This window comes from Oryza glaberrima, chromosome 1 (assembly GCF_000147395.1).
Source record: "Oryza glaberrima chromosome 1, OglaRS2, whole genome shotgun sequence".
NCBI lineage: Eukaryota > Viridiplantae > Streptophyta > Magnoliopsida > Poales > Poaceae > Oryza > Oryza glaberrima.
The window spans coordinates 26743297-26766208 of record NC_068326.1 but is presented as its reverse complement, the minus strand read 5'-3'; the positions used below and the strand labels follow the sequence as shown (position 1 = coordinate 26766208).

At 43.0% G+C, this 22912-nt stretch overlaps 3 protein-coding genes and 1 pseudogene across 3 annotated transcripts; 1 reads left to right on the top strand and 3 right to left on the bottom strand.

Annotated features, from left to right (window-relative positions):
* Positions 1–775: 775 nt before the first annotated feature.
* Positions 776–2871, bottom strand: LOC127757801 (FBD-associated F-box protein At5g60610-like). The gene is made up of 3 exons (XM_052283391.1): positions 1797–2871; positions 1574–1717; positions 776–1473 (listed from the first exon to the last, which is right to left on the bottom strand). Exons 1-3 carry the CDS (start codon positions 2757–2759, stop codon positions 1087–1089), a joined length of 1494 nt encoding a protein of 497 aa, XP_052139351.1. The 5' UTR covers positions 2760–2871; the 3' UTR covers positions 776–1086.
* A 2423-nt stretch (positions 2872–5294) lies between these two features.
* On the bottom strand, positions 5295–10894 carry LOC127757894 (cullin-1-like). The gene is made up of 18 exons (XM_052283488.1): positions 10627–10894; positions 10431–10527; positions 10008–10193; positions 9871–9918; positions 9571–9777; positions 9413–9490; positions 9159–9269; positions 8996–9076; positions 8860–8910; positions 7817–7846; positions 7602–7688; positions 7332–7481; positions 7178–7240; positions 6817–7077; positions 6559–6723; positions 6251–6469; positions 5988–6167; positions 5295–5719 (listed from the first exon to the last, which is right to left on the bottom strand). Exons 5-18 carry the CDS (start codon positions 9682–9684, stop codon positions 5624–5626), a joined length of 1686 nt encoding a protein of 561 aa, XP_052139448.1. The 5' UTR covers positions 9685–9777; positions 9871–9918; positions 10008–10193; positions 10431–10527; positions 10627–10894; the 3' UTR covers positions 5295–5623.
* A 1445-nt stretch (positions 10895–12339) lies between these two features.
* On the bottom strand, positions 12340–17922 carry LOC127785985 (uncharacterized; annotated as a pseudogene).
* On the top strand, positions 17886–20680 carry LOC127757844 (RNA polymerase II transcriptional coactivator KELP). The gene is made up of 3 exons (XM_052283430.1): positions 17886–18392; positions 18485–18587; positions 20128–20680. The coding sequence occupies exons 1-3, from the start codon at positions 18033–18035 to the stop codon at positions 20220–20222; spliced, it is 558 nt and encodes a 185-aa protein (XP_052139390.1). The 5' UTR covers positions 17886–18032; the 3' UTR covers positions 20223–20680.
* The last annotated feature ends 2232 nt before the right edge of the window (positions 20681–22912 follow it).

The following is a 22912-nucleotide window of genomic DNA, read 5'->3' as shown; positions in this document are numbered from 1 at the left end:
GATCCACGGGGATTGGGCCCCGATACCGGCCGGGAACAGCCCAACCGAACAAGCCCTTATTGAATTTTAACTCGGACTTGGAATTAGTATGCACACTAACTTTGCATGCATCTCATGAAGTCATTCACTGCATAATTCCATCCCGTCAATTTTGTTCTTCCGAGCTCTCTGTTTCATCTCGCCTATTGCTTTTTTATATATTGTGGGACTTCTCTCGCATGTTGCTGCTCCAGAGTATCTTATATAATGTGCGGAGGCGCGTGCGCAGCTGCGCGTAATAGAAACGCCCCGTGTTTCTATCCGTTCTGATTTGAGATCGGTTGCAGTCCCAACTACAACTAACTGCACGTTAGAGGTACTGTACACAATCTCATCCATTTTTTTTTTCATTTTTTTTCGATCGAAAGTACAGATTAGCCTTGCTATATTAAGTGAATGCCTAAAGAAAATGAGTCAAAAGGAAATGATTTACCTAGGTTTGAGTTTATTCGTGCATGAAATAGTCTATCAATTTTGTGGAACAGTAACATTTACTAGAGAATGTCTTTGCAAAAGCAGCTAAGCATATTGTTTGTTTTTCAGACCTACCTACCTAGCGTCTAGCAGGCGAAACCGCATAACAGAGGTTCACCCGTATGGCCGTATGCCCGTATCAGCACCACACGGCTGTTTAACCAGACGGATTTTGCATCGACCATAATGAAAAGGACACACAGCAGAAGAGAAACCAAAGATAAATATACTCGTATAACAATCGACTTGGCAGCAATGCCTTAGTCAATTCGGACGCAGATAATACACATCAAATGGGAACAAAGTTTGTTCTGAGCAAGTTCATACAAAAATGAATATCGACTGCCACTATAAAATTCATTCCTTGGTGAAACAGAGATAATTGGCAGACATAGCAAAACAAATATTGGTGGTAGTAATGTTTTGCATACAGAACAGAAATGCTCACAACTTCATCCCTAATAAGTTCAACTTAATAATGATAGTACAGAATACATTACTCATGCAATATTCAGAACCTAAACAGCCCAAAGTCTTGCATGTAGATAAATTAATTCACTAGATTATTAACAGCTAGAGTTTGAGACCTCTGTGGTCAAAACTCAAAAGGATCACTACGAGATAAATCAAACTGCCGCCTTCTTCGAGAAGGGCATGTGTCGAGTACACTACTTGACAATTTTTACTCGCAGGTTTTACAGAATCCAGAGCCTTCAAAACCAGCTTATTCTTCTCCAAAGTTGTGCAACTTGCATTGGTGGAAATAATATCAATCTTTTGCAGCACCTGCGCCCTCTCCATGACGAACTTGATGAAGGCAAGCTCACTCTGCTTCCCTTGGAACTCATCGAAAACCATCTTTTTAACATGTGACTTGATACATTCAATTTCACCAGCTCCCTTCCAGAACATGGCCTTGTGCTCCCCAGTGGCATTGTTGAGTTCGTCAGCTTTGTCAGACTGAAAATTAAACCAGTGCAAGGCAATCATGGATCATGTAGTTAAAAAGCAATCAGACACCGATTACGACTCAAATATCAAGTGGAGCGAGTGGGTTCACCTTGAGGTGCAGCGTTTCGACGTTGGGAAAGCACTGGAGGAAACTGCACAACATCTGGGCTTCGTTGAGGGTACCAAAGTACACCTTCAATGCTAAGATCCGCACGCTTGGAACCATGGTACTTGGGGTTGCTCTTGTTCTAGCCTGCAACAAAATCCACCAAAAACAGTTCATATTTTGGCGAAACTGTCAGCAGTGGGAACTAACAAAAGAGGGTTTGCACCTTGATGGTGGTGGTGCCGATCTGCAGCAAGTGTCGCCCTGGCTCCAGGTATCCTAGTGACCTCAACCCCTGGGCAAGGCCGATCTTGATCCTCGTCGAGAATTTTCTCCCTTCCGTGGCCCAAATATCGCTCAGTAAGAGCCGATCGAGGCATGGGGCGTCCACAGCTGCAAGGTCCGCCACGCAGGAGAAGCCGAGCTGCACACAACGTAGGCTGTGGCTGACAAAGCGGAGGCGCACTACGTTCTGGCTGAGAACCACAGTGAGTATCTCAAGGACAGGGCTCCTGGAGATAATGCATTCGAGATCGCGGTCCTCCATGAGTACACAGCAAAGGCCAAGCTCCAGCAGGTGAGGGAAGGCGGTGCTGCCTTGGGGGAGGCCAGCGGTGTTGGGGAACCTCCATACGCCGATGTAGAGGCGTCGGAGGGATGTGCAGCTGAAGAGCGTGGCCGGGAGGCGCAGGTTGATGGGCCAGGGACGGTTGACGAAGACGAGCTCCTCGACGGCTTTGGCGGCGAGGAGCTGGAGCCAGCGGTCGAGCTCCGGGAGGTGTGCCTCCATGATGCTGCAGGACAGGTCGACGCGGTGGAAGGGTCCCGGGTGAGCAGCGAGGACGCGCGAGACCGCATTGGTGACGGAGATGGGGTGGGTGATTCTGCCGTCGGACGGGAGGAGGTGGGTGTCGGCGAAGAAGAGAGGCACCGAGTACCAGAGGCGGCTCCATCGCGAGGAGAGCGCGGTGGTACTAGCGGCGGCCTTGAGAGGGAGGCGGGAGATAACGTTGCAGAGGATCTCGTCGGGGAGGCAGCTGATGCGGTCTGCACCGTCGGGGGAGGAAGGCGCGGCGGCGGCGGCGGTGGCGGCGCAGAGGTTGGATACGGGAGGATGGGGGAAGAGGTAATCGATGAGTCCCATCGCGATCGTGTGGACCACGTCTACCACCGCCACCGGCTCATCCATGCTCGATGAGGCTCTCGACGACAGCGACGATCTGTGGGGATGGGGTAACTTTTGGTCCGGCGAAGGATTGGGGAATTTTTTTCGGTGTTGAGATAAGGTCCTTTTTGTTAGGGTTTGGGTGTTCTTGTTCTCTCTCAGCCACGTGAGTCGTGACCGATTCGGACGGATAGCTAGCCGGCCCATGTCAATCAGTTTCGGTTCCTACCTAAGGATTCTGAATGGATCATGTCCATGATTTTTTTTTTGTTTTGGGATTATTAACTGCAGTTTAATTTGGAAAGAGTAAATCTAATGTCCCTCATCTTATCATCGAGTTCCAAAATTATCCTTAAACTGGAAAGCTAGATATATGACATCCCTCAACCTGCCAAACTAGATCATTTAAGATGTGTTTGGTTGGATGGATGAGATGGCCGCATGAGTTTTCGTGCAGTTTGGTTGGAGGGCAGGGTGGATGGGACGGCCCAGAATAGGGAATATTCCCTCAATATACTGGATGAGTGCATCCGGTCGATTTGGCTGGATGAAGCCATTCAGTTTTGAACTGAGTGATGTGTCTTATTCCGATTGGCTGTGGTTGGTTTGATTTCCTGTTAAGCAAGGTTCAAACGATTTTTTTCGCCTAAACCGTTTATTTAATTTATGATTTGATTACACCATTATTTTTGTTATAATTAAATCTTTAAAATAAGATCTCGGATGATTATATTTTGATAAAAAATATATATGACAAATGGGTCCCACTAATTTTTGGCTTTTCCCATCCATGATATATAATCCAACCAAAGAAAAAATTGGATCGCCATATCCATACAAACCAAACAAAAAATTGGATCGCCATATCCAACAAAATATGGATTGCCATATCCTGTCCATGTATGACCATGAATAGAGATGGCAACGGGTGCATACCCATCGGGTTCCTTTGCCTCATACCCACACCCGCAATGTCTAAATATTCCCACTTAAATACCCACACCCGTCGCGGGTACAAAATCGTCCCCATACCCACACCAGTGCGGGTAACGGGTATCCATACCCATATAATTGACTTGTAGCATTTATATAGTTTTGTACTTTAACTAGCTATATTAGAGTTGTAAACCATCGATATTTTCTCTAGCAACAATGCTATTAACATTAGCGTTCAAAGGCGAGTAAAAAATTATACAACCGCATTATATAATCAAGAAATCAAATAAAAATTTTATATAACTAGACTAGAACAATGCTTAAGATGTGAAAGGAGTTTTATGCTATGATTTAGTAGTTGTTGAGACTCATATTGCTAATAGTTTTAGGTTCAATCAACGGGTTTTTTTTTCACCCACGGGTTGGTGGGTACCGGTGGGTAAAGAACGGACCATACCCATATACCCAATGGGTAGGAGTTTTTGCCCATTAGTGGACCCATGGGTATAAGAGTTAGAACACGATTAGCTCCTAATAGAGTAAAAACCCATCGGGTCTCGGGTTATGGGTCCCCATTGCCATCTCTAACCGTGAACCAAACACACCCGTCCTTAGGCAGTTTTGTTCAACGTGACAGCTGCGTCAGTATGACACCCATGTGAACCCCGCATGTCAATAGCCTCTTCCCCTCATCTTCTCCTCTTCCCATAAGGAAGTAGGTGGAGAAAGCAAGGCTAGAGGGAGTAGGCAGTGGTGGGTGGCGGGGAGAATAGAGGTAGGCCACCATCATCAAATCCCCATCCTTCCTCCTCCACCGACATCGACGCCTTCATCCACAACGTCGTCGGTTGCTGCCACCCGTGCCCTATGGTCGGGGCAATGGGATCTTGCTGCCACCCCTAAAATAGAAGTTAGGTGAGTGGTCGAGAGCGGGGATGTCGTGTGGTGGCCAAGCTCCGGTCATTGATGCTCCAGTCGTGGTCGATGCCAACTACGGTGGTGGCGAGAGGTTCTTGCCCGAGGGCGAGAGAGAGAGAGAGAGAGAGAGGAGCATAGAGCAGAGGAGGAGGTGTGGAGCAGTGGATGCAGCTAGGGGTGGGCACAAAATCACCGAGCCGAATCGTCGGTTTTTTCGGGGCTCGGTTTTCTCTTCGGCTTTTACTCCGTTGTAGTTCGATCCTTGGTATCTTCGTCGGTTTTACGTCTTCAAATACTGAACTGTACGAATATTCCAAACAAACCGATCCCAGGCCAAACAAACCGATCCCATCCCAGGCCAAACAAACCGATCCCAGGCCAGTGCGGGGGCGTGGGCGAGCGCCCAGGGGCCAGTCAACCTTCCCCCTTAACTCCCTCAAGGACTCTTAGGCCCCGTTCGGTCTCCAAAACTTTGAGATAAATTTTTTTTCATTAGAAGAAAGAAAATTATTTAAAAGGTATTAAAGAAACAAAAGGGGCTTAAATTACAAGATTTGTAACCAATCAAGGGGCTTAGAGAGAGAATTTTGTTGCACATAAAATGAAAAACCTCTTTAGCACATAATTAATTAAGTATTAACTATTATAAATTTAAAAATAGATTTATTCTTTTTGTTAAAATAACTTTCATATATAAACTTTTGTAAAAAAAATGTACCATTTAACAGTTTGAAAAACATGCTAATGAAAAAAAAAGAGGAGGTTGAAGTTGGGAGTTGAAGAATAGAAAAGGGCATCAATCTACTATAGCATTTCATTATCTTTAATATCCGTACAGTTCTTTTTTTCCTAACGAGTCAAGCACATCTCGCCACGAGAATAATTACAATGCGTGTCAGTATCAGTATCACAGCATGCAGCAATCGCCCTGGATTTCACTTGATTAACCGGACGGACAAGCTAAGTGCCGGCGGAAAACATTACGATGTCCTCTTACTGGCTTCTAGCACTATTGATCCTCAAGTCTTCTGTTGCTACGGCAAGTATTCGTACGTACACCCCTCCTTGCGAGCAAGATAATTTTCGGCTACAAGATGATCGATCCTCATTTGTATGAGGTCGTCATCGACCTGCAGCGAAGAAAACTTCGTCATCGACAAAGAAAAATGAATTAAAAGAAAATCCAAAGATCAATCTAATTTTGTTCTACACAAGCAGTTTCGTTCTCTAAAACGACCACATGTGCAGACTAAAAAAAAATGCAAATAATGGACATCTTTTGAGAAGTTGCACTACATATGGCCAGAGGACGTGCCTAAAAAAAATGCGCCAGAAAGCAATTAAGGAAAACTGCCACAAGCATTCTTTAGTGGAGGATATACTGTAGTATGTTAGTACCTTGAAATAAGGATCACACAACTTCTTGCATTCCTCCACGAGTTTCTCATGATCCAATGTCTTCCTATCCTTCATTATACGCACAATTGCGCAATCGACATTTTGCTTCCGGTACCTCCTGACATCTTCCATGGTCTCACTGGCACGGAAATCACCCCTGTCAACATGATGAAGCGGTACCTGCAGCACACATTACAGTCACCTCAGAGAGAGAGAGAGAGAGAGAGAGGCGCTAACAGAAGTTCTGGTTACAAAAGGATCACCTTTATCTTTCCCGTTTTAACACTGAAGTTATTGTTGAACTCAAATATGTCGTCTGGAGCAATTGTTTTGTTGCTCGGCTCCTTTTTTAGGATGCTGTACTTTCCACATGATAAAGAATACAGCATTACTTTTGCATCATTGTCCATGATTTCCAACTTAGCCACAATGTCATTATAACTTAATCGATCATCTTCATTGAATAGCAGCAGCAATGCAGCCTGGCAAAAATAGATCAAGGGCATAAAAAGGTCATGCTTAGCCCATGTGGGCGTGGCTCTGTGTTCAGACTTACGGGATTTGAACTCACCTGCATTGGTGAGACAATCATCTCAACTGATTTGCCTTCAAAGTTTCCAACAATATTGCAATTTCCAAGGGAATAGATCCAGGTAAGCGTTCTACCCCTCCTATTTCCTGTCGCTTGTCCATGAAACTCTTGATAGAACTTCTCGAAAGCTTCAGCACAATTGAGCTGAGAAAAAGAACATCTCAGATCTTACCTTATTAGAAATATGGATAACCAAAATAACTCCATAATGAACTAGAAAATGGTTAAGAGAGGCACCATATCAGGGGGGAGCGATAAATGCTGTTTTTGTTGAGAAGGAAAATGACCCTGTTTCAGAACCATTGTGTCCATATCCACCAGAGTATTTGATTCTGGGTTCATGCTCATATAGTCTTTGAAGAATTTTTGTAGTTCTTTTGAAATTGAATGATCTTCTAGCATATCTTCCAGGATTGAGACGTCCAAGACTAGTTTTAGCTTTGTGATAAAGCTTGTCTCGACCTCAATGTTGCAACCAATGGATAGTCTTCCTAAAGCCTGTTCCTGCAATACATTTTCAGGGGGAAAATGGATTCCTCAAACTTCAGTTGTCTTCTAAGGAGTCAAACAACCATAGCTCCCAAGTTAAAGAAGCAACCACAAACCTGTACAGCTCAACAAGGTAATCCTTACTGTGCAGGTACGGTAGAAGCTTAACGACCTGAAAATTCAGTATCCACATTGGCAAATTGTTTCCGTAAGCCTACGGATGTGAGCTTTAGAATTGCAAAAACAAGCCAGTAGTAGCATACCTTTGCAAGGGTATCTTCAACAGAGTCATCGTCTAGCTTGCCACATGTACGTTGTTCAATGAGTCTCTCAAGGAATATTATGAAAAATTTCCCATCACTAAAATCAGCAATGTTTCTGTTGCAGATCATCCTAAAGTTCTCATCCAGGGCCTGCACAAAGACAGAATTCCCTAGTAACCAACATCATACTATCATGTTTTAGCAAGTAATTACAATGATCTAAGGCAATGTTCAAAGTATTGACTATTGAGTCATTCCAACCAAGCAAACCTTGCGAAACAAAATGTGATTGTCAAAATTATTGATCACATGCGCTTCGTATTTTTGAAGAACCTTCATGATTCTCAATACAAATACCTAAAATCAAGATGCTATGCATTAGTAATCCCCCTAAAGACGTGTGCAAGCACCCACACACATGAGAGGGGGGAGGGGAGGGGGGGAGGGGGGAGTTCCGTTTAAACCAGGATTCTACAAATGCTGACCTCTACAATTGAATTTGATGGTTCCTTACCCTGTAGATTGCACAAAACAAAATAATATGTTATTTCATTGCAAAAAAGTGGCGCATATAAATCATAATAAACTGGTGGCTAACATGATCGTTGCATATATTAAGATAGAAGAATTATGTTAAGTAAAACACAAGCTAAGTAGCGAACTAACTGGCAAAACTGTCACTTTGGTATCAATAAATGAAATAGAGAGCCTCCCTCTGTTTTCCAAAAACAAAACAACTAACACGTAAAACAATCAAGTAAATTACTTTTATGGTAATAGCAGTAGCAGAACAATGATATATGACAACTCTTACAAGGAGAACAAGCAATATCTCTTAAGTCATATTTACCTAGGTTAGAGTAGAGGTTTATCCAAACTTTAGAAAGCTTATTTTCATAACATCTAGTTCTTTTTTATCTTATCCTTTTTTTTGTATGTCCATCATGTACTTTTTTTTTAGTAAATCCATCGCGTTAGTATGTGCCAATAGGTGTGGAATCTTGTGATAATTATGCTCTTTAGCAGTTAGTCTCAAAGACGGCTAAACATGCAATACACTGTTTAACAAGGTATAGAAAAGAATACAATATGCAAGGATGTATTAAGTAAGAAAACAAAACAGAACATAAAACAACATATGGTAAGGTTCATGCTCTGTTTCATACGATAAAAGCAATCTGTGTTATCATATAGGTGCTCCCACTTCATATTAAACACATTTAAAGAATTTGAAATTAATTTTTCGCCGGACAAATTTGAAATTAAATAATAAGGGGAAAGTTTCAACTTACAAGAAAAATATCATAGATCAGTCAGTGGGTTATCAAGATAAGATTGATGATTATGTTACACACAACTGAAATCTTCACAATTATTTTACACGTCAAGCTATTGAAATTTGGATGTTCAGAACACCAATACAAGGAACATGAAACTAGCAACAGAAATCATCCATCACGGAAAAGGCCACATGAAGTTGAAACAAGAATGGATATGAAGTACAATGTGCGAGCACAAGATGCATCACCTTTTCCATGTGTGCAGCACCAACTACCTGTTGCAGGATGTCCCTAATATGCTGCAGTGTACAAAAGTAACATATTAAGGTCACTGATCTTGACAAAGAAATAGATATCATTAGCATAATGTGAAGTATAGCTTACTTGCTGGAAGGCTATGGCCATTGACAATAAACCACCAGAAATCCTGGAGAAAACTCTGAACATCAAGTTCAGTTCGTTACCCTGTAGTAAGAAAGACATATTCATTTAAACTGATTCTACATATTTGCTCATATAGTAAGGCTTTGGTCTCTTTCTATCAAACCTTTCCATCATCTAGCAGATCATTTTCTGCCGCAAGGATACCTCTAAAACCTGATTTATCATCATCAAGTAGCCATTCAGCTTGCCTGGATACTAATTCCAGGAGTACTGTCTGTAAGTATTCAATGTAACGGGTTGGAAGTTAAATTCCAACTGAGTAGGCGATGAATGCGTACATGATAAAACAGACTTGTGAAGAAAACAAGCTAACAAATGCACAGAAGAAATGGGAAAATAAATAAACCTATCACAAACCTTTGACAGTCTTGCCTCAGTCCATGGCTTCAAATAATTCTGGATCCTTTCCTCTTCCTCTTGTATAGATTTTATCACCTGCAGAACATAAAACTCATGACAAAGAATAAGTGGTATGCTAGATTACAGAGAATATTGCAAGGACTTAACGTAGATACCTTGACCAAATATTTAGAACAAGAACCACGGGACACCCAAGCTTGGGCCTTTCTTCTGTAATGTTCTGCTGTGTTTTTGAGGAACACTTCTTCGAAACCTTCATAAACATCCATTCCATTACCACCTCTACCAAGTTCAGCTTAGACACTGAGAGTCATCTTGATCAAATTGCAATCCATAACCTTCCCTGCCCTGTCCTCCTCAATCTGGTAAATCAATGCACCAGCACCATTGTAACATCCTTTTATGCATCTTGGACAATCGGTCAGAAAACGAAACAAGCAGGAGGAAGATATTACCATTTCGATGATGATTTGTGTCATTTTCTTATTTAACTCTTCGAAAACCTACAACCAAGGGCAGTAGGCAGCATGGGTTTAGCTGAAATCTTTTGCACAGCAGAATACACGTGTAAACTTCAGAATATGCTTCTTACCACGTTCTTGAACAAATTCAGAGCAATATCCATTATAGGTGGAAGTGACCTCTGATTAGTGAATGCCAATCGCAAGTACATGCAGACGGATTTGAGCCATTTCATCAACACCTTGTGGTTTTCCCAGTGATGAACGAAGTTCTTTAAAAGGGGCTCTCCCTGCATATCCTGGAGGGACGGTAGCACCTGCATGATCAGGTAACAAAGACATGAACATAAAGATATCAACAGCGAGCGTTCTCTCACACAGGTATTAGCTAAGGGCAACTGCAGGATGCATCAAACACAAGCTAAGCAGGTTGGGAACAGATTAACAGATATCGATCGATGCAACTGAGAATACTTCACACATTGATTAGGTGCGCAGAATAAAAATTGATGATAATCGCGGGGGCAGGGGGAACCGGAAAAGGCGGCACATACCTGATAAACGATGTGATGCCTGATTGTCTTATCCCACCGATCATACATCTCCGCGGCGTGACCGGCAGGACTCTCGTAACACAGTTTATATGTGATCCTACGCCGCGGAAGACGCCCCATGTCAATGTGTGTTAGATTAAACCCCAAAGAGAACAGAAAAAAGCAAAAGGAAGTCGAGAAGAACAGCGTTCCATACTGGAGAAGCTCACTGTACTCGGCACCCGAGAAGGATAGCATTTCCTCCCCGTCGAGAATGCGCAACAGTTTCTCGAACCCGGCCGCTAGCCGGCGCCAGCCGTCCTCGATGTCCATCGGAGGCGGCCGCGCTATCGCCGTCCTTGTCATTGATCCGAGAGAATGAAACCTAGGGCAGCCGCGAAGGAGGGGAGAGTGTCGTGGGATTGGGGATTTGGGCTTGGGGATTGTGTCAATATGGGGTAAAGGAGAGTTGTAAAATTGGAACTTGGAACTGGAGATGGTGCTTGATATTGCTCGTGCACAGCGAGTGAATGAACAAAGCCAGCTGTCTAGAGCAAACTCACCGCTTTCGTGGGCTGAATGCGCGGACAAATCACTCACGGGCCCGAATCCCCACATCTCGGGCTGTGGTCGGAAACTCGGAATCTGAGGACTTGTGCACTTTTCTTAACTCGCCGTTACAACTTCGTTTTTCATTAGCATATTATTTAAATTATTAAATGATGTTTTCTTTAATTTTACTATATATTTTAGATCTATTTTAAAATTTTATAATAATTAATACTTAATTATTGGGACTCTCTGTATAGCGAATCCCTAATTATTAATGTGCTAGTATTTTACTTTATTCTACGTGCAACTAAAAAGTTAAATCTAAGTCGGAGATTCCAACAGATCGCCCTATACGTCAACTGATGAACATTGATGTAGGCTATATCTGTAGGCTGTAGCCAAACATTCTTTTTGTGCCCCAAGGGTTCTAGGGCTGTTCTCGATCGAAGAACTTGTAAAATTAATTATTAGTAGTACTAACTCAATTTCATATTATAATTACTCCCTCCGTTTCACAATGTAAATCATTTAATCTAGACATATATATCTATCTAGATTCATTAACATCAATATGAATCTAGAAAATACTAAAATGATTTACATTGTGAAACGGATAGAGTAGTTTTGACTTTTCTTAAGTCAAACTTTTTTTTTAGATTTGATCAAATTTATAAAAAAAATATAGCAATATTTTTAGAAAAAAAATATGTTCAATATTAAATGTAATGAAACTAATTTGGTGCTATAACTGTTTTTATATTTTTCTATAATAAATTTGATTAAACTTTGAAGAAGTTTGACTTAAAAAAAGTCGAAACAAAGTACAAATTTCAACGACCTAGATCATCAATTACGCCGGATAACCCTATTGCCTTCATGGTATTTCTCTGAGACTATGACCTCGTTTAGGGAAAGCTGAAGATAAGAAGTTTCTCCATGGCTCCGTTCTAAGAAACAGCTGATGAATAGAGCCAGTTGGTGACAATCCAAACATCTGGAAACAGCTGATGCGTATCTAAAAATCTAGGTTTCAATTAGCTAGTACTAATCTCACTGTCTGCATCATATAGCAACGTGGCTGACAGAGTGAGAATCTACCTTATCAAAGAGGGCTAGAGATTATGAGTGTCAAAAGCTTTCTAAACAGTTCCTATGCAGCTATGCTTCTTTCCCATACTTCAAATTCTAGTCAAATAGACCTTTCCAACTTCAACAAATCTAAATTCATCCAAGGCAGAGGGGAAACCAAACAAAATCCTACCCAAAAGTAAAATCGAAAATACTAGAAGAGGACAGTGACCCTTTATGGAAACTCCGTGCATTGCTATGAAAAGTTACGTGAAAAATGGTAGGATAAGGTAGATAAACATGAGCGGCAATGTAGATTTACTTTGTACCTCCTAGGCATTTGACAAGAGAATTCTTGACAAACCAAACCACAAGTATGGATCATGGCACATTATCTCCCAACTAGAAAATGAGAAAAGTACAGGAGCGGTCTAAATTTTGTTCAAAAAGTAACTGTCAAGTCATCATGACAGGTGATGGGACTAACTGTAAAAAAAAACAATAATATGGTCTTAGTAGGCATTAAAACAACAGATCAGTTTTTTTAGATAATGAAACAACAGATCAGTTAGCTTGGCACAAATAACATATTGTGTTGTTCCTTTTCTGAAGTTCGTCAACAAGTCCAGCATCCTCTTCCCAGTGTCCAAAATGCTTATCCAATTGCACTTTCAAGCTCCAAATGTAGATAGCTTTTGACATATCCTGCAAAGCACAAAATAGGTTTTATATTTCGAGACAGTACAGCTGTTTGACAGTCCATGTAAAAAGTATGTAGCAAAATATTTCAGAAGCCGCAAATAACTTGTGATTCATGTCCACAAAGTACGTAACACTGATCGATCACACACAAATAGCAATCCGCACCAATCAAATATTCAAATTACATGGCATACAACAATTGATCAACTAATCTAACATTGTCTGTGAAGGCTGAACAACTACCCAAACCACACAATCATACACACCCTTGCCCCAATTTCATCTCCTGCCCCCAAAGCCAAAATTGGGTAAATGCGTAGTCAGAATAGATTCAATGACTGGTGTTTAATCAAGATTTTATCTGACTGCAATTATTTAAGAGTCCACCTCTATCACCCTCTCCCCTGGCCCGGTCTAGGTGTTTGGGTCTGGTTTCTAACTATGCTTCTAATGAGTCTGGCCGTCCGTCCCTCCCTTCCTAGTCAGAATTGGTTCGATGGCTCATGTTTAATCAAGATTTCATCTCACTGCAATTGCTTAAGAGTCCACCTGCTATCTCCCTTTCCCCTGGCCCGGTCTAGGTGCTTTGATCTGGTTTTTGTAACTATGCTTCTAATGATTCCCAAATCCTAATCGAGCAGTGATAAAAGGAAAGCTAAACATAACTATTAGCTATTTTCACTAAACAAAATCATGGAATAAATAATAGTCATACAGCAAATGACAATATGGACGTTGGCTTCAATCAACAAAGCAGTTAGCAAGTATCGCAAAAATGAGAAGAGAAATTCTGCATAAAAGTCATTGGTTAGGGTTACATAAATTAGAATGATGATATTCATGCTGAGCAAATCCACTTGAGCTGAGTAAATCGAATGTGCAAATCTAGAATTCGTGCAGAAATCCTAAGCTTGACCTAAAAAAATAATTGCTAGGCAACTGAAAAGTATAACAAGCCATGCCTTATTGAACATTCAACATTGAAAAAAGCAAAACAAGCACCACATCATGGTCCAGCCAACACTGAAATATAAGTTACCTCATGGTTTAGATGCTAAGTGATCGGCGTTTAGGGCTTCTTGTAGAGTCCATGAAGACTCAGGGCATGCACAAAAGTTCAACTCAACTGTGGCACCGAGCATGGCTGCTTGTAAGGTAGAGTGTGACTTGTTGATTACGAAATCACTGATCTCACGGTCATAGAATATCGTCATTTTTTGCAGGGAAGGGAGCCTCTGCAATAACACGGATGCTAAGCATAACTCATGGTCAGAACCTTTAAAAGCCTCATATACAACCATCATGATCTTACGATCTTCTATTGGCTCAAACAAGTCAATAATGCGATCTTCTGTTAGATCTATAGTGACATTGTCCAGTTTAGTACTCTGCAAATCAAGAGGCACGTGTCATTTAACTCAGGCATGATGGTACCAAGCAAGTAAAAAAATATGTTATACCTGTATGTATAGGTTCTCCACAGATGGAAAGTATTTCAATAGACGCCGCATGGTGTGAAACTCATTATCATGCCCAAACCCAAGTTGAACTCCCAAAGTCCTAACAGACTTGCAAGATTGCCCTTCACTCAATAGTGGCACATGGGAGTTCAGGTCAATGTAACCTAAAACTTCAAGATCCATATCGATTTCTGAGTTCATAGATAACACCATGGTTCGATGGTCACCAGGATCAGGGTGCTCATCATGGGGCTGAGGCTCAGAAGTGCCAACATTATGCAATATGAGTCTGCATAGTTTTGGGGCCACAATTCTAACACTGTCTCTTGCAGAATAATTCCAGAGCACCATCCTCTTGAGGCTATTAGACTCAAAGTGAATCTTGGTAGAAAACTAGAGAAAAGCCAGAGATAACCTTTCGAGCTTTGGGCACTGTGCAACCATCTTCATCAGTGTATCATGGTGGAACTCACAATTGACAATCCCCAATTCTGCGAGATTCGGCAAATGGAAATCAATGGTTCCAGAGGGGTCCTTGAACCTGATTTGACATAAATACAGGGTCTCGAGCCTCCAGCACTTAAGAATGTTTTCTGGCACAAATAAAAGTTTAGCCGTTGGCTGAGCTCTATTGAGAAAGATGAACTTGGTCACCTTCTTCGAGTTAAAGAGATTAAACCAAGACATCAGAATAATAAATGCAGACTCATCATCGTCTGTACAGAAGAGAAAATTAGAAGAATATAAGTGCATGATACTTTAAGCAGCGACTCATCTTTAACAAGCAAATTGATGCAAAACGACCAAAGCTTCAAGAATAATTACCTATGCAATGTAATTCCTGCACCCCAAATGGCTGAAAGCACAAGTTGGTGAGCCTCACCGTAGGGAAAGGCCCATCTTGTGTGGAAAGGACTGACCCAACCCTCTCAATGAGATCCACTTGCTCGCCATTCTGGGGGAGCAGCTGTTCGTCGTCAATTTCCATAACGGTGGATAGCCAAAATTCGCTGGCGAATAAGGGACCTAACTCCCGCACCATCTTTACCGGGAGATGACTGAGAACGTCCCTCATCACCGGGGTATCACGGATATTTGCAGCGACTGGAGACGAGCGTGTGGCACCGGCACAATTGAGGTTGGTGACGGCGGCGGGGGCGGGGTCGGAGACGACGGCCATCTCCATGGTTTTCCTGCGGGCGAGCATCTTGCGGTGGGTGATAGTGGTCGCCGGCGGCGGCGGGAGGCAGGAGATTAGCTCCTCGAGCTGCACAATGCTTACGAGTTTTTCGATCCTCTCTCTCGAAGAAGCAACGTGGATACGAGTATAGGATAGCTTTGCCGGCGGCGGGCTAGGGAGGCAGCGGCGACCGGTAGGGGAGGGAACGGTGGAGGCGGGACAGTGAGGAGTGAGGAGTGAGGACTGAGGGGGGACTTGGGCCTAGGGTTGTGACTTGTCCGTGCGGATCGACGGCCTTTACGGGATTTTCTTTTCGTCCTTCCATGTCATATAGCCCATGAACAAGCAGACCGGCCCAAGTCACTGTTCTGAAGCCCTGTCTACAACGAATAAGTTCACTTTGAGTCTCTCATCTTTGACGACGAGTTTAAATCCATCCTAAACCGTAACACCAGCAGACTTGAGTCTTGACCCCTTAACATGCAAAACCAGGTTAAATTAGTTCCTTTAAAAGTGTAGATGGATGGTTTCACTAACATGGTAAGTTTATCCGGGGCCACTCGTGCTGACTAGACGTTTACGTGACAAAAACAAAAATAAACCCCACATGTCATACAGTCCTACTCACTCCCCTCCACTCTTTTATCTCCCTCCTCTCTCTCCCCCCTCCTCTCAGTCTTCTTCCTCATCTCTCTCCGTGTCTCCCCTCTCTTCTCATCTCTCTCCTGCCTGACAAAAGCGAAGGGAGGCGGTGTATGGCAGCGTCACATCATTATTATTATTATTATTATTATTATTATTATTATGCTGAAAATGATGCCACATCCGCTAAAACAGCCGCCCATATTACCAAAGGACCTAATTTAGATGGTTTTTCCAAGATGAGAGGCGAATATTTCTATATTGCAGTTTAGGATACAAAATTAAACTAGACATAAATATAAGGGAACGGCAAGTGAACTTATTCTAACTGGAGTATGAAACAAAGAGGCCCAGCACAAGCATATGACGGCCCAATTCCTATTGGCCCAGTAGGCCACATCACACCCTTAGTGCAGAGGAATAAGTTCATCGGAGGTCCCTCAATTTAACAGCGAAATTTTTTAAGGTCCCTTAACCACAAAACCAGAAATGTGTACCCCTAAACTTTCACACCGGAGGTCCCTCGGCAGTATTTTTGCCCGGTTTTGCTGACGTGGCATCCTAGTCAGCAAAAAATTAAAAAAAAATATGTGGGGCCCATATGCCAGCTGCACTTTTTTTTCTCTATTTTCTTCTCATTCTCTCCTCTTTTCTCCGCGTCAGGCTGGCCGAACAGTATCCAGAAGAACCAGGTCAATGCCGACGACGGGCGAGCGCGGCGGCGGAGCGGCGCCGGGCTGCGGGCGGAGTGCGGTGGGCGAGAGCGGTGATGGGTGGGCGGCGGGCGAGCTCCAGGTCGCTCCGTGCGCGCCGCATCACCAGGGGCGCGACGACTGTTGGGTGTGGGCGGCCGCCCTCCTCCGGCTTTGCCCCCTACTCCCCGCACATCTCCACCTCCTGCCGGAGGCAGGCGGGCGCGGACTGGGCGGCGATGATGACGACTCGCCCTTCTCCTCTCCCCATCTCCCGCCGGCCTCCTCTCCCACTTCTCCCGCCGGTGCGGTTGGCCGGCTCTCCCCCCCCCCCCCCTCTCCCGCGGGCGCGCTACAGGTTGACGGAGACATCGGCGATGGCCCATAGCCCCTGCTCAATGCTATGAGCTTTGGAGACGATGCTGGGAAGAACTCCATCCACTTGTTCTGCAATGGCAATGAACCAATCAATCAGCAAGGAGGCATACGTGTATATGAACGAATTCATTCATGGGCAAGATGGAAAATGCTTGTGGCGTCGAACAGCTTGGAGAAGATGCTGTCGTAGGTTGAGGGTCTCGCGGGCGTCGCCGCCGGACACGCCACCGCCGGGGCTCTTGGACCAGATGTGTTCGCCTGCCTGCGCGAGGCGGATCAGCTCGTCTCCCCGACGAGCCGCCGCTGAGGAGGTCAAGGTCTAGCGCGGCCAGCACAGCCGGGCTCGTCTCCCCTTCTCCCGTCGGCGCGGGTGACGACCTCCCCCTTTCTCCCGCCAATGCGGTCGGTCGCCTCTCCCGCCGACGCCCCCACCTCTCGCGTCGGCACGCCTCCTCTCCTCCTCTCCCGCCGCCTCGTCGCGCCGACCGCCTCCGCTTGCCGCTGCAGCCGCACTCGCCGACGCCCGCCCTAGCAGCCGCGCTCGTCCGCCCACGCCCGGAGAAGAAAAAAGAACAACAGAAAAATGTGGGTTACTTACATGTGGACCCCACATATTTATTTTTATTATTTGTGCTGACTAGAATGCCACGTCAGCGAAACCAGCCCACTATACTGCCTTGGGATCTCTTTTGAACGGTTTTGTATAGTTTAATTTTGTGGTTAAGGAACCTTAATAAATCTCGCTGTTAAGTTGAGGGACCTTCGGTGAACTTATTCCTAAGCGCCGAATATGTCGGGCCGGATAGCCCAGGAGTCTCGTCCTCTTCCCCTACCCCCATCGACGCAGGCGGCGCTGTACAGCGGTTAGGAGTTCGACAGAGTGGGGAGAAAGCCGGCGAGGGAAGCCGAAGCATCGCCGCCTTTCGCCAGCGCCCCACCGGCGGCCGGCATGGACGAGGAGACGCAGAAGAAGGTGGAGTCCACGGTTCTGGAGATCCTCCGGGGCTCCGACATGGAGTCCCTCACGGAGTTCAAGGTCCGCACCGCCGCCGCCGACCGCCTCGGCATCGACCTCTCCATCCCCGACCGCAAGCGCTTCGTCCGCCGCGTCGTCGAGGGGTACCTCGAGTCCCTCTCCCAGGAGGATGAGCAGGAGCAGCAGCAGGAGCAGGCCGGCGGCGCCGGCGAGGAGGGGAAGGACGAACAGGCCGAGGAGGAAGAGGAAGAGGAGGAGGAGGAGGAGGAGGAGGAGCGGGGAGGTGGAACGAAGAGGGAGTACGATGACGAGGGAGACCTCATCCTCTGCCGCGTGAGTTCTTCCCCTCGCGTGAAATCGCTGATACTCCTTTGTTTCGCTAGATTTCGCGGTGGGAATCGGTGTGATGAGGTTTGCTTTTGCAGCTTTCGGCCAGGAGGAGGGTGACTCTTCAGGAGTTCAAGGGCAAGACGCTTCTGTCCATCCGAGAGTACTACTTCAAGGACGGCAAGGAGCTGCCCGCCAAAGGTGATGCACATATTCCTGATTTGTTAGCTGAAACATTGGATTTCTGCTATTATAATAGAGGACTTGTCTTACAACTGCTCGGTTAAAATGCACCTTAATATTACACATATATCTCGAACTTTACCAGTTTTATTATGGGTGGGACTGCTGCAAGTCAGTTGGGTTAGATTTTGTTTAGACCTCAGAGGAAATATTACACTCTACCAATTCTGACATCTGTATAATCGAATTGCATCATAACTGTAAATTCTCTGATAGCTCGATCTGTTTAATATTTTGATGTGTTTTCTGTGCTTATCTATCCTCTTCTTTCTTGGTCTATTTGATCACACTCTCAAATGTCACAGAGCATACCTAGGTTTTGTTTTGCGCATGTATGAGCTATTGTTTATATTCCAGTGTTGTTATAAGGATCAAGGGTGAGTTGCTTAAAGACAAAGGGGTGATGATAAGAATATAGGGAATTGTGAATTGGGTATGAAAATATTCTTCCAGCTTATCAGTCCTAAAAATATTAACTTCGTGCAAATTTCCCTAGTATTTTCTATTGTACTTGCTAATATCAATCTTGAGTGAGGCCGACCTGTCACTTGTCTGTTGTCATTTGCCATCATGCTTTGATTGTGTCAGCGACACTATTTTTGTAGATCTGTGCTATTGCCAATTTGTAACTGCTTGATTATGGTTAGGATTCTCCATTTGCCAATTCTGCAAATATTTATCGTACAGTCCCTGTTATGGCTTACAAGTTGTTGTTACCAATTTGACTTCTTGTCTTTACTCTTAGATGATTCATATTGGTAGTACTAGGATATCTATTTTACCTTGGGTTTGCACCATCTAAGTCTTTAGTGTGGTTTGGAAGTTGTTGTGCAGTTTGTTTTCTTATTATTTGTTTAGTCCAGCTGAACGTAGTTGCTGAAAAAGTTAAATATGATGTCAGGTTCTAACTAGTTTATAGGATATTTGAATAGGTGCAATGTGATTAAATCTTATGCAACAGCTACCCAGCTCTATTTATATTGTTGTCCAAATTTAGTTTTATGGGAGGAACATTTAAGCTTAGATGTCTAGCTGATCCTCAAAAGTATCTCCCAACCTTATGAAGCTATACTACAATCTTAGGCATAAGCGAAAGATAAAAGAAAAGAGTCACAGTTACTCCATAGCCTGTACACAGGATCCTAATAGTGTGTTGATTTATAATGTTTGGAATACGACATCACCCCTCAGATTGTACTTTTATCACAAATCCTTATATTGAAGTCCAACATCTGACAATTGTTTCACTTGGGACACCTTCCTTCCTAAAGGATGAGCCTTTGTACCATGTTTTTTATTTTACCACCAAAGATGAAAAAGCTCATTTTCAGTTTGCTTTGTGCCTATTGCATCCTCTTCACAGGCATTCTTTGTGTAGTGGTGCTAATGCAATGCAGTTTTGTTTTACTTTCATGACGTAACTGTACCTTTGCGTGTGTGTTGATATGTTTGATTTCATGTGCTTCATTTCTTATTTTGCCACGCTGCTGAATTGCAGGGATAAGTTTGACAGTTGAGCAGTGGGAAGCATTTCGTGATTCTGTGCCAGCAATAGAGGATGCCATTAAAAAGCTTGGAGAATCATCGGACTGAAAGCATGTTTCAGAAGCCCCTTTTGCCTGTATCAAATCAAGAAGGCCTTTGTTCTGGCCCTTTACTTAGGGCCAGTACAGGCTGTAAGTCCGCTATGGAGGGTCTGGAGGTACTAGGGTTCCTATAAACTTTTGTAAAACTTATCCCTTAGTCAAGCTGCATGATGCTGTGTAGGGTAGACGGTTGGAGACTTGGAGAAGTAATTTCTTCATATGCTCGTCTTAATATTGGAGTTAGTGATGTACACTGACATGCATCTGGCTACTTTAGAAAAATCAGACATGGGTTCCAGCAACAAGCCTCTTTTGTTTGGATCATGAGGCACTGTCATCGGACTAACTCATCTTTATGAAGAATTAGTTCTCCGCCGCTAGATGTTAGTGTTTTTCGGTCATGCCCTTACACTTGACAATTGCGTCTTTTTGTCTGGAAGTTGCAATACTGATATGTTTTGGGCAGGTGATCTGAGCCCTTTATCATTGTTTCTCGAAACTGATTTTTAATTAATCTCACGGGTTTCACACCTTCTGCCATCCTGATGCCAGGATAAAGGTTGTACTATAAACTTTAGTTGGTACTCCATAGTTTCCAGCACTAGACTTTGTTTCTGATTTGAGCGTCACCTCCCTGACCAGGAAAGATATGCTCAAAGGAAACAACCAACTAACATCAATTATTTGCGTACGAATTATAGGGAACTATGATGTGAGCTTATGGTATTGATAAAGACCGTCCTAGAGTAGTGAAGGAAGAAACGGTTGATTTTATAGTGTCTTGGTAGTATCATCCAACTCGATAGCTCATTATGGTCTATTTGGAGGAGCTTAATAATTTGAGAATCTGCTAGTTGATAGTTAATTACTGAGAATATTGAGAAGCTGAGTTATTTAGCTTTTGGCTTCTAGTTCATTTTCTGTCTTTTACAACTGCATATTCTTAAAATCTGGGTGACAATCTGGACTATTTGGAGGAGCTGAAAATTCTGTGAGAAATTGCAGCTGCTAGAAGCTCTTCCAAATATACTCTATATATGATCATGTAGATTTGGAGTAGCGATATGCATATAGATTTGGAGTAGCAATATGGGGAAAACAAAGTTACATTTCTAGTTTTTGCCTACCAGTTCATTTATCTGAATTTTGTAGCTATTAATAAAGTGTGCATATTAATTCTAAGACCAATTGTTACAATATGTTCTCGCCAAGAAAGTGTGCATATTAATTCTAAGACCAATTGTTACAATATGTTCTCGCCAAGAAAGTGTTGCACAGTTATGAACACATATCCCTAGTACTCCATCTGTTAAAAAAAAAACTTAAATCCTAAGGATGAACATAGACACGTACTCAAATCCTAGGGATAAACCTAAACACATGTGTATAGATTCATGCCTAAGATTTATATCTTTTTGGGACAAAGGAGTACTCCCTCCGTCCCATAAAAAACCAGTCTAGTACCGGATGTGACATATCTTAGTACTATGAATCTAGACGTATATATGTCAAATTCATCGTACTAGAATATGTCACATCCAGTTTTAGATTCGTTTTGTATGGGACGGAGAGAGTACAGACGAGACATGAGACGAGGAACCGAACCTTTGCAACTTGTCAACCATCTTTTCAATTCTTACCAATACACCATCCTCTTGTAATGCTACAAGTTGCACGTTGCTAGACCAATATTGAAACCGCCACACGTCATGTCATGCTACAATTATTCTGGAGTGTACGTCCAAGGCCCGGACCACAAAAAATGAAGAACATTTGTGGAAAATGACACCGGGAAATTGCTATAACTGGTACAACTTTAATTAGACACATGATGATAAGTAGTATGGGCCCCCAACAAAGTTCTCATAGCTGTATGCCCAAACAAGCGAAACAAACCAACGATCACGTAGGCGCCACACCCAGTCGGCTTGCTGCGATGATCGATGCCTCTTATAGCTATTTATGGACACTAAAAGAAATGACCGTTCGTTGCAACGGGAATAAAATATGAGAATTTAAGAAACAAACGAGAAATATTTACATTACGTAATTAATTAAAATACAAATTTCAGCATCCTTACTATAAATAAACTACATATATTTATATTTATTTCATCCCCGCTATATATAAAATCGCAATTACATACGATATTACGAAAAGAAAGGATCATGAAAATCAAGGTAAATGTGGGTAATAAATTTTCCCAAGTAATAAAATTAATTTTTATTAAATTTTCCATGATTAATTACGTTTTATGAATATAACTGTTAAATGTAGATTAAATTCGACAAACTAAAAACGAATTGAAAGGGAAAATTACAGGGAAAATAAGAAGGAGTTGGGAATCGATTTTTGCCATTAACTAAAGGAGGAAACGCAGGGAAAGACATGGGTATAGGTTCGGATTGGAATAGATAAAAAGAAAATCGAACAAAAAGCCGGCGTGCGCAAGAAAAATCCGATTCCAAAAAAAGCAAAAAAAAAAGAAGGAAAAACCGATTAAAAAAGATAAAAATGATTAATCCGATCAGAAAATAAACGGTGAGAAAAAAAAAGGGAAAACCGATAAAAAAAGATGGACCAAACAAAAAACCATAAGTTTTATTTTAAAGAAAAAAACGCTCATCAGCGGAGGGCGGTCGCATGCGCACCCTCGTTTCTTCCGGCCCCACGCGCCTCGTTTCTTCCGCCTGACC

Bases quoted from the DNA above. Each gene is read 5' to 3' on its own strand.
- LOC127757801 (XM_052283391.1), bottom strand. From the start codon at position 2,759: ATGGATGAGCCGGTGGCGGTGGTAGACGTGGTCCACACGATCGCGATG. The intron at 1,718-1,796 runs GTGCAAACCCTC...ATTTTGTTGCAG, and splicing joins TCGGCACCACCACCATCAAG to GCTAGAACAAGAGCAACCCC. The intron at 1,474-1,573 runs GTGAACCCACTC...TTTAATTTTCAG, and splicing joins TCGAAACGCTGCACCTCAAG to TCTGACAAAGCTGACGAACT.
- LOC127757844 (XM_052283430.1), top strand. From the start codon at position 18,033: ATGGACGAGGAGACGCAGAAGAAGGTGGAGTCCACGGTTCTGGAGATC. The intron at 18,393-18,484 runs GTGAGTTCTTCC...TTGCTTTTGCAG, and splicing joins GAGACCTCATCCTCTGCCGC to CTTTCGGCCAGGAGGAGGGT. The intron at 18,588-20,127 runs GTGATGCACATA...GCTGAATTGCAG, and splicing joins CAAGGAGCTGCCCGCCAAAG to GGATAAGTTTGACAGTTGAG.
- LOC127757894 (XM_052283488.1), bottom strand. From the start codon at position 9,684: ATGGATGTTTATGAAGGTTTCGAAGAAGTGTTCCTCAAAAACACAGCA. The intron at 8,911-8,995 runs GTAAGCTATACT...TGTACACTGCAG, and splicing joins TGGCCATAGCCTTCCAGCAA to CATATTAGGGACATCCTGCA. The intron at 7,847-8,859 runs GTGATGCATCTT...TGCAATCTACAG, and splicing joins GTGCTGCACACATGGAAAAG to GGTAAGGAACCATCAAATTC.